This window comes from Musca vetustissima, unplaced genomic scaffold, assembly GCF_032173495.1.
Source record: "Musca vetustissima isolate MV318-11 ecotype Yass unplaced genomic scaffold, APGP_CSIRO_Mvet_v1 utg70801, whole genome shotgun sequence".
NCBI lineage: Eukaryota > Metazoa > Arthropoda > Insecta > Diptera > Muscidae > Musca > Musca vetustissima.
The window spans coordinates 40,062-50,935 of record NW_026884942.1 but is presented as its reverse complement, the minus strand read 5'-3'; the positions used below and the strand labels follow the sequence as shown (position 1 = coordinate 50,935).

At 38.3% G+C, this 10,874-nt stretch overlaps 2 protein-coding genes and 1 pseudogene across 2 annotated transcripts; 1 reads left to right on the top strand and 2 right to left on the bottom strand.

Annotated features, from left to right (window-relative positions):
* Positions 1–389: 389 nt before the first annotated feature.
* Positions 390–5,066, bottom strand: LOC133332034 (probable cytochrome P450 6a14; annotated as a pseudogene).
* Positions 5,067–6,509: 1,443 nt separating this feature from the next.
* Positions 6,510–8,093, top strand: LOC133332036 (probable cytochrome P450 6a14). The gene is made up of 2 exons (XM_061540417.1): positions 6,510–7,617; positions 7,678–8,093. Exons 1-2 carry the CDS (start codon positions 6,510–6,512, stop codon positions 8,091–8,093), a joined length of 1,524 nt encoding a protein of 507 aa, XP_061396401.1.
* A 786-nt stretch (positions 8,094–8,879) lies between these two features.
* On the bottom strand, positions 8,880–10,459 carry LOC133332041 (probable cytochrome P450 6a14). Its single transcript, XM_061540423.1, has 2 exons — positions 9,361–10,459; positions 8,880–9,295 (listed from the first exon to the last, which is right to left on the bottom strand). The coding sequence occupies exons 1-2, from the start codon at positions 10,457–10,459 to the stop codon at positions 8,880–8,882; spliced, it is 1,515 nt and encodes a 504-aa protein (XP_061396407.1).
* Positions 10,460–10,874: the final 415 nt, after the last annotated feature.

The following is a 10,874-nucleotide window of genomic DNA, read 5'->3' as shown; positions in this document are numbered from 1 at the left end:
ACAAGGCGTGAATTTTATAAAAGTATTTTTCAAGGCCCTTAACCAGGCGTGGATTTTATAAAAAGTATTTTTCAAGGCCCTTATCAGGCGTGGATTTTATGAAAGTATCTTTCAAGGCCCTTATCCAGGCGTGGATTTTATAAAAGTATTTTTCAAGGCCATTAACCAGGCGTGGATTTTATAAAAGTATTTTTCAAGGCCCTTAACAAGGCGTAGATTTTATAAAAGTATTTTTCAAGGCCCTTAACAAGGCGTAGATTTTATAAAAGTATTTTTCACATCCTACAATCAGGCGGTGATTTTTTAAATTAGTTTTTAAAGGCCTTTTACCAGGCTTGAATTTTTTTTTTTTTTTTTTGTATTTTAAAAAATATTTTTAATTTTTTATTTTACAATTTTTCAACATTGAGAACAACATCATCATCCGGTGTAATCAGGGGCAATATAACATTAATTGGCAATGGACTGGGCGTCTGTTTAGCCAAAGTAAAACGATAATCCTTCAAGAGCGTTATTAGCAAAACACAAATTTGCATTTTACCAAACCTCATGCCAATGCAGTTCCTTGGACCATCACCAAATGGCAGCCAAGCCATGGAATGGCGTGTTTGCATTTCCTCCGGATCAAAACGTTCAGGGCAGAATTTCTCAGGTTCGGGATAAATATCCGGATCATGGTGTATGGCATCTACGGGTATATAGACAATGGTATCCTTGCGTATTACATAGCCGGGTATATCAGTGGGATAATCCACTTCGGCTTTACGTTGTAACTGGGGTAGTATGGAATATTTTCGTAGGGTTTCTAAATAAGAACAGAAAATAAAAATACATATTTTTTTTTGTCAGATCCTTTATATCTTCATACCCATTATAACTTGTTCCAAATACTTCATTTCCTGGGTACCTACATAGGTAACTTTACCCCCTGGACCGTTTGATTCTTTGCCAATTCATAGAGAGCAAATGCCAGGGTAGTTGAGGATGTCTCAAAGCCAGCCACGAAAAATAGAAAAGCATTTGCCGTAATTTCCCGCATATTCAAACGTTCCGATTCATTTTGGGAATTTTTCATATCAATCATCATATTCATAAAATCATTACGTTTCACGCTGTTCTTCTGACGATATTCCACCGTTTCACGGACAATACGAAAATAAAATTCGTTTGTTTCATCTAAAATTTCATACATGCGCAAGCGTTTGGCTAGGCTGGGGAAAACTTGTATAAAGGCATGCACCAATTGATGATGACGTGATTTGGTAAAAACTTGTTTATTCATAATCCGAAATTCCGCCTCGGGGTCTTTAAGGCTATTGCAATCCACGCCAAAGGCACACGTCCCAATAACATCGGTGATATAACGAGCCGTCAATTCCTTCACATCCACATCCCCGGATGTTCTCAGCATATCGTCCAATACCTCATGGCAGTCCCTGGCTACCTTGACCACCAAGGGGAACATTTGTTTCATTTTGCCCGATGTAAAGGTGGGTGAGAGCCGTGTTCGTAAACTCTTCCACGCGGAACCTTCCAAATTGAACATATGGCCAGCCAGTGGATCATCTTGGGGATTGTGATATACTCCACGATTTTCAAAATATTGAAAATCTTTAATTAAAATATTTTTCACCAAATCCAAATCCAAAATCAAGGCCACTGGCCGTACCAGCATATAGAAACCACAAAATGCACCGGTGCCTTTAAATTTGGCATACACCTCACGTAAGGGTTCATAGAAATGTCTTTTCACGCCCACATCTTTCATATTGCCCATCAGCAGCTGAGGTTCTTCACACGGTATTCCGAGACGTCGCCAATAAACCATTTGAGATTTCAGCCAGCCATACGCCAAGGTACACAAGCCTATTATGGCATAAATACTAATTGTAACTTCCAGTTCTCCCATTCTTCCGGATGCAAATGCGCTCTACAAACGTTCAATTAAAACTGAATTCAAAATATTTTTCTCATTTTAATCCAAAAACAATAACTCAAAACCTGAGACAAAAAGCTCAAAGCTTTTTTTCAAATTATTTACAAATGCACCAGAACGGAACAACGTTGACTTAAACCCTGATAAAAAAATCGTGACGACTAGAAAAGTAAACAAGTAAATGTTGGAGTTCAAAAAAAGAAATATTTCAGATAACAAATTGTCTTCGCTTTAGGTATTGAAAGAATATAAAAAACACGCCTATGGTTCCATCGTGAACCATGGGCGTTCACGATGGAAGCTGTTTACAGCTTGAAAAAATTATTTTAAAATTTATTTCACCCTCTTGACCGTCTAGAGATCAACTAATATTTTTAATATTCAATACAGCCCTTCTAATTACTTGTCCAGATTCCCTTCACCATGAGTTGTGTTGTGATGTTCGGCTTATAATTGTGTCCTACAGATCGACTCGAAAAAAACATAAAAAATTAAGTTTTCGGACCACTTAATCCCAAAATTGTTATCTGATCATTGCCGAAAATTATAGGCGTTGTCCTTGACCATACCTGGAACCTCATGGAAAATTTCAAAGCGATCAGCGCTATATTTCCGCCCTGTAGTGTGGTTATGGGTTACTAAATAATATACAAATATGTAAGCACCTGTAAATATTTAAGTTTAACTCCCACATCCAAGTACATACGACAATAGAATTGGCATCTATTTAAAGGTCAACCACTCCTCTTAGATATATCAACTTCTCAGGTCTATGTCCTGCAGGGGCAAATATATACGCCATAGAATACAATTTTTGTAATTTTTCGCACAAAAGTCAGGGTCCATTTGACCAGACATGCTTATTATTTGGCCCGATCCCGACGGACACACATGTCTAGATCGACTCAGCTAGTCGAGATATGACGATCGGTATACTTAAAGGTGGGGCTGCACAACGCTATAATATCCTGACAACATAGTTGTGTAGGGTATAAAAATCTACGACCATTGTTCCACCTTGAAAAAATAATTATAAAAAATATACGCCTATGGCTAGGGCTTGAAAAAAATTTTTAAAAAAATCCTATTCTAGTTATAGGCCTTGAAAACATTTTTTTAAAAATTCTACGCCTTAAACCAGACTTTGAAAAATATTTTTGAAATCCATTTCCGACCATCTTCTTCTTAATAAGTAAAAGTAGGCAACCCCATATATAGGGGTAATAAACAAATATTTTTTGTTATGGAAAAATAATCTCTACGAAATAGAAAACAACACTTAAAATATAAAAAGCAACAACAAAAACATAAACAATTTTTAAAAGATAGAGGCAAAAATGTACTGCATAAGCCCCACACGACCAAGATCTGATTGATATTTTGCGGACTTTTTTACGAACAAAAAGAATTCGAGTGAATCATGTCAAAAATTATGCATTTGGAAAAAAATTATATAATTTCCAGATTTGGTTAATTAATTTATTTTCTAAATTTATATTTTTTTATTACATCCTCCATTTTTAATTCTCTGATTTTTTTTTTTTTTTTTTTTTTTTTTAATCCCACCATATTACTGCCACGCTCAAATATACACCACCTTCGGAACCCAATGGTATCTGAGTCTGGGGGCAGCGATCAAAACGAAATTTCCTCAGAAGACAGATGAGACCAATTTGAGCTAGCATTTTACCAAAACGCATGCCAATACAATTACGGGGGCCATCACCAAATGGCAAATATGAGAAAGGATGACGCTTCTCAACCTCTTCGGGCAAGAAACGATCTGGATTGAATTTTTCCGGTTCCGGGAAATAATCACCATCACGATGTATCGAATCCAAAGGAATGATTACACGTAAACCCTTTTCTAAAACGATATCTGTGTTCGGCACCTGATAATCCTTTACACACAAACGCACCAAGCAAGGGGTTACCGAATATTTTCGTAGAGTTTCTAAAAGTAAAAATAAAATTAATTTAGAAATAATTTTTCTTTTATGTATCGAAAATTCTCACCTGAAATAACCATATCCAAATATTTCATTTCCTTTAGTACCTCATAAGTTAACTCATTATTATTCTTCTCCAAAACCTCTCGAATTTCCTGACGCAATTTCTCTTGGACCTCTGGATTCAAGGCCAATTCATAGAGGCAAAATGAAATAGTGGTGGAGGAAGTATCAAATCCTGCCAAAAAGAATACCATAGCCTGGGCAGCCAATTGTTCCAAGGTCAGGCCACCACTCATATCATCCTCATCCACCTGTTTTCCTTCGGCAATTAAATTATCCCGCTGATGTTTTATTTCAATTAACATATCCATAAAATCGTTAAATTTTATGTTAAGCTTCAAACGATATTCAACCGTTTCTTTTACGGCCTTCATAAAGAATTCCGCCACATCATCACTAAAGGTTTTCATTCTCAGTTTTCGTGCCAATTCAGGATTGGTGAACATAAATCCTTGTACGGGGTCCGAATGTCGCGGCCTTTCAAATATCGATCTACCCATTTGATGAAATTCCGCTTGGGAATCTATTAAACTATTGCACTCAATACCAAAGGCACAAGTCCCAATGACATCGGCGATATAACGGGCACACAAATCCTTGGCCTCTATTACGTCACATGCCGTTTGGTCATTTTTGAACTCAAAAATGGCTGGCTCCAATTTTTCACCCACCTGCACCACAGTGGGAAACATAAATTTCATTTTACCCGTTGTAAATACCGGTGAAAGTTTATGTCTCAATGCCCTCCATTTTTCACCATCCAAAAATAATAGATTTCCAGTCAAAGGATCATCACGCACATTGTGAAATAAACCACGATCACTAAAACTTTGAAATTGTTTAATCATAATATCTTTGATGATATCCAAATCCATGACAAAGGCAGCTGGTGTGGTGAAGGTATAAAATCCTGCAACAGGTGTGGTGTTTTTGAATTTCTTATAAATCCTCTCGTTAATATCCTTCCAGTGGTATTTGCGACCCAGCCCCTGCATATTACCAATAAATGGCCATGGTTTTTCGTGTGGAACGTTGCGTTTCTCCCAATACGAATACTGTTCTTTTAGCCAGACAGATAAGGCTATCACGGAAAGCACCAGCAAGGATAAAAATATCATACTTGATCACTTGCGAACCGTCGGAGTTCTAATGTCTTCGAATAAACTGAAACTGAATGAAAATACCATTATTTTGAAACGCTTCAATTCAATGACTAATGGGAAAGAGAACAAGTACTCTCTTTCCACTCGGACTCTTCTTCATTTTCAACCAAGTTGTTTGTTTACATTTTTTCATATAAACCCCACATTCCCCACACAACAACAACAAATCACCTAAATTTTCAATTGAAAGCTCCAAATAAATACACTCTCATTCACCGGTTTTTACGAGGGCTCTCAGAACAAGCAGTACAACACCAACAATATAACCCAGAGGAGTATACAAAGCACACACACTCACTCTCTTCCTCACGTATTCTTGCTCATACACACTTTGTGTTGGAGCCTCACTCATAGAGGCAAATCAATGCAAACAGTATCCCCCATTTCATTCGGCTAGCCAAACGAACGCAGTTATGCTCCCATTTCAATAAGTTCTTTCTCTCATTACCTTTCTCTCACTATTTATATTCTGTCCCCCACTCGTGAGGCTCCCCAACAAACAAAACAATGTTAACAAACATTCCCCACTGATGTAAACAAGACACTGACTCTCCCACTCTTTTTAAAAGGGGAGACAAACAAATGCATGCATTCTCGTTCATTCGTTTGCGGTAGTTACACGAATAAGTTAATGAATGCTCAACCGAGCAGTCATTTCGTATGCCATTTGTGTGTTGGAGGCTCACACACATAAAGACAAACACCGGCAAACGCAATGCCATTCAATGCTAACAATAACAACTATGACAAAATACTCTCTCTCTCTCTCATTATCATTCTCACACACTTCGTGTTATGGCTCCCACACTTGGGGCTCTCCAAACAAGTAATACCGATTGATATAAACAAGACACTGCTGGCTCTCCCTCACTTTCGTATGGCATTTGTGTGTTGGAGGCGCACACACATAGAGACAAACAAATGCTAAATACAATGCCGGTCATTCGTTTGTGCGGTAGCCATAGTTCTCCATGCAAACACCAACAACAATGAAACAAACAATATTCTTTGCCTAATCTTGTTCATACAATTCGTGTATTCGTGTGGGTCCCACTAATACTCTCTCCACTGGTATGGGCAAGTCACAAGATTACGGTAACGCTCCAATCTCACAAAACAAGTTCAGTAGCTCTCTTTTTATTGTTGCTGGTATAATTCTTATTAGAATCTAGTTTATAGGTTTAAATAGCCCAAATATAGGCGTAGATTTAAAAAAAATTAAAACCCTCAAATAGAATTTGTAGTTATCTTCTCATTAATTTTGAATGATATAAATATGAGAGTCATCATGTTTATACTTGCTTTAATAATAGTCTATTGTTGGAAATTGACGAGTGTGTTTAGTTCAATTTAAGCTGTCAAGTGTTGTGCGAGTGCTTGGTGCAAAATTTCGGCGAGATGATTTCGCTAGTCGAAACTCTACTGCTTGCCTCCGTTGGCCTACTGATCGGATATTTGTATAATCTCTATACGTATTGGAAGCGGCGTGGGGTGGTGTATGAGACCCCTTGGCCTTTGTTTGGCAATTTTTTGGGTATTGGCAGTAAATATCACATTCGAGATGTAAATCAACGTTTGTATAGGAAATTCAAGGGTCAAGCCCCCTTTGTGGGTACCTATATGTTTGTGAGGCGGGCATCGTTAATTATCGATTTGGATTTAATTAAAAATATTCTCATCAAAGATTTTTCGAATTTTCATGATCGTGGAGTGTTCAATAATGTCGAAGATGATCCCTTGACGGGGCATTTGGTGGCCTTGGAGGGTGAACAATGGCGGGCCATGAGAACGAAGCTGACACCGGTGTTTACCTCAGCTCGCATGAAATATATGTTCTCCACCGTGGTAAAGGTGGGCGGAAATTTATCCGCGGTCATGCAAGAAATGTTAAAGGGGAGCTCGGATCAGATATTGGAAATCAAAGATGTCTGTGCCCGTTTCACCACTGATGTCATTGGTACCTGTGCCTTTGGCATTGAATGCAATAGCCTGAAAAATCCTGATGCCGAATTTCGTCAAAAAGGCAGAGCAATTTTCTCTAAGCCACGCCATAGTCCCCTGGTGCAAATTTTCACCATTACCAATAGTAATTTGGCCAAGAAGCTGCACATGAAGCTCTTTCCCGATGATATTTCCGAATTTTTCATGAGTGTCATAAGGCAAACGGTGGAATATCGGGTGCGGAATAATGTCAAATGTAATGACTTTATGGATTTGTTAATTGAAATGAAGGCGAAGGATGAAGAAATGGCCCGGGAAACGAAGGGCATCGATTTGTCACATGGCCTGACGTTGGAACAAATGGCTGCTCAGACATTTGTTTTCTTTTTGGCCGGCTTCGAGACCTCATCGACCACAATGTCATTTGCCCTCTATGAATTGGCCAGGAATCCCGAAGTTCAGGAGGAACTGAGACGAGAAATTATGGAAAGTTTGAAGAAGACTGAGGGAGAACTGACCTATGAGTCGCTGCATGAAATGCAATATTTGGAGCAGGTTGTGGCAGGTAAGTCAACAATGAAATAAATGGTTTATATTAAAAAAATGAAATTTTAATTCCTCTCAGAAACCCTTCGCATCTATCCGGTCCTTCCGAACCTGATACGTTTAACTAAAAACGACTATCAAGTACCAAATACCCAACATGTTTTGGAAAAGGGCATTATGACCGTTATACCCGTGCATGCCATCCACCATGATCCTGAGTATTATCCTGATCCTGAAGAATTTCGACCATCTCGCTTTACACCCGACGAATGTTTGAAACGTCATCCCTCCGCCTATTTGCCATTTGGTGATGGTCCTCGCAACTGTATTGGCCTACGTTTTGGTAAAATGCAGACCAAAGTGGGTTTGGTGTCACTCTTGAGAAATTATCGTTTTGAATGTTCTCCCCTGACGGAAATCCCCTTGGAATTGGATAAGAAGAATTTTTTGGCATCACCCAAAAATGGATTATATTTGAAAGTTGTACCACTGTAATGTGAAGTGAAATAATTGGGATAATAAATAATATTTTGAAAAATTTATAAAAAAAATCTTGAGGCCCTAAGGTCGATATTTTTTGTCTCGAGAAAAAATTCTCGAGACCCTAAGGTCGATATTTTTTTTATAGAAAATATTCTCTATATCGCAGACTCGATAATTTTTCTACAGAAAAAACTCTCCAGACCCCAGTTTCGATATTTTTTTAAGAACAAATTATCGAGACTCTAGAAAAATTTCTCGAGACCCTAGGGTCGATAATTTTTCTATAGAAACATTTCTCGAGATACTAGGGTCGATAATTTTTCTATAGAAAAATTTCTCGAGATTCTAGGGTCGATAATTTTTGCTATAGAAAAATTTCTCGAGACCCTAGGGTCGATAATTTTTCTATAGAAAAATTTCTCGAGACCCTAGGGTCGATAATTTTTCTATAGAAAAATTTCTCGAGACCTTAGGGTCGATAATTTTTCTATAGAAAAATTTCTCGAGACCCAAGGGTCGATAATTTTTCTATAGAAAAAATTCTCGAGACCCTTGGGTCGATAATTTTTTTATGGAAAAAATTCTCGACCCTTTTTTCTATAGAACAAATTATCAAGACCCCAGGTCGATATTTTTCTTTAGAAACATTTTTCAAGACCCTAGAGGCGTAGTTTTCTGTATAAGAAATTGTTTTGACACCAGGGTCGAGGTTTGTTAAATAGATATTTTATTTATTGTATTTTTTAAAATAAGTTTCGAAAATATAATGCACACAGCCTCCTCTCTCCCTCCCTCCCTCTACAATGCTGAAACCTTCAGATATACCCCATTTTTGGGTGCCGTCGACATATGATGATTATTAAACTGCAAAGGCTGTTCCGTGAGGGGACAGAATTCGAAACGATAACTTCTCAAGAGGGAGACCAATCCAATTTTAATTTGCATTTTACCAAAACGCTGACCAATACAGTTACGGGGACCATCTCCGAACGGTAAATAAGCCATGGGATGACGTTTCTCACATTCTTCGGCGGTAAAACGATCGGGATTAAATTCGGCTGGCCGTTCATAATACTGAGGATCGTGATGTATCGAATGTATGGGTATTATGGTCATAATATCTTTTCTGATAACATACTGGGTATGAGGTACTTGATAATCATTTTGGCAGACTCGGGCCACCGTGGGTGAGGGGGGATAATAGCGAAGAGTCTCTGAAATGAAAAAATGAGATTATGAGATTTTTTTGTTCGTTTACTTTTATATAATTTCCACTTACCTGCCACCACATGATCCAAATATGTCATGTTATGTATCGTTTCATAACTTAGCTCCCCCTTGTTGTCCCTCAAAGAATCCGCAATTTCCTTCCGCAGTTTATCTTGAATTTCCTGATTTCTGGCCAATTCGTAAAGGGCAAAAGTCATCGAAACCGAAGAATTTTCAAACCCAGCAAAAAAGAATACAAATGCCTGGGCAGCCATTTGCTCCAGGGTCAGGCCATGTGACAAATCAATACCCTTCGAGGCCTTGGCCAATTCCTCATCTTTGGCTTTCATTTCAATCAACAAATCCATAAAGTCATTACATTTGATATTATTTCGGACACGATATTCCACTGTTTGGCGTACCAGACCCATGAAAAATTCCGTGATGTCATCGTGCAGTAACTTCAAATGGAATTTATTTGCCAATTTACTATTGGTCAGGGCGAAGAGGTGCAGCAATGGGCCATTACGTGGCCTTGAAAATATTTCAACACCTTTTCGGCGGAATTCCGAATTGGGATCTTTTAAACTGTTGCATTCCACACCAAAGGCACAGTTGGCAATGACATCGGTGGTGAACCTCGCACACAAATCTCTTACCTCCAAAATTCCATCCCTCTTCTCCTTTAAAATTTCAGCCAAAGTTTCATTGAAATTCTCTCCAACCTTCAACACGGTGGGGAACATATATTTAATCCGTGCCGAGGTAAACACAGGTGTCAGCTTCGTTCTCATGGCCCGCCATTGTTCACCCTCCAAGGCCGCCAAATGACCCGTCAATGGATCATCTTCAACATTACTGATACCACCGCGATCGGCGAAATTCGAAAAATCCTTTACCATGATGTTTTTGATTAAATTCAAATCCGTAATCAAGGCTGCCCGGCGTACGAACATGTACAGGCCCACAAATGGCGCCCGACCTTTAAATCTCCTATAGAGACGTTGATTTATATCGCGGACATGATATTTAGAACCAATTCCTTTAAAATTGCCCAGAAATGGTAGGGGTGTTTCATGTGGCACCCCTTGCCTCTCCCAATAGGTATGGTGGTTGAGTAAATAGCCAACCACCAAACAGATGCCGAATAATATAAATAAAGCGAACATTCCGCGGTTGACGTGTGTGTTACCGTGCCAAGAGTCCGGAAAATACTGGTGGTTGTGTGCGCAGAGAGAATTTATTCAACTGACTAAATTGTTGTTTATTTTTTTTTCTTGAAAATAAATGAGAGAAAAATAACGTGGAAGAGAAGAAGAGAGAAATATTTGCCGGTTGTGTTCGGCTAGAAAATGGTCGGAAAATAAATGTAATATTACAATAAAACTCGAACATCGGGTCGATATTTTATCTATAGAAAAAATTCTCGAGGACCTCGGTCGATATTTTATCTATAGAAAAAATCTCAGGACCCTAGGGTCGATATTTTTTCTATAGAAAAAAATTCTCTAGACCCTAGGGTCGATATTTTTTCTATAGAAAAAATTCTCTAGACCCCGATGTCGATATTTTTTCTATAGAAAA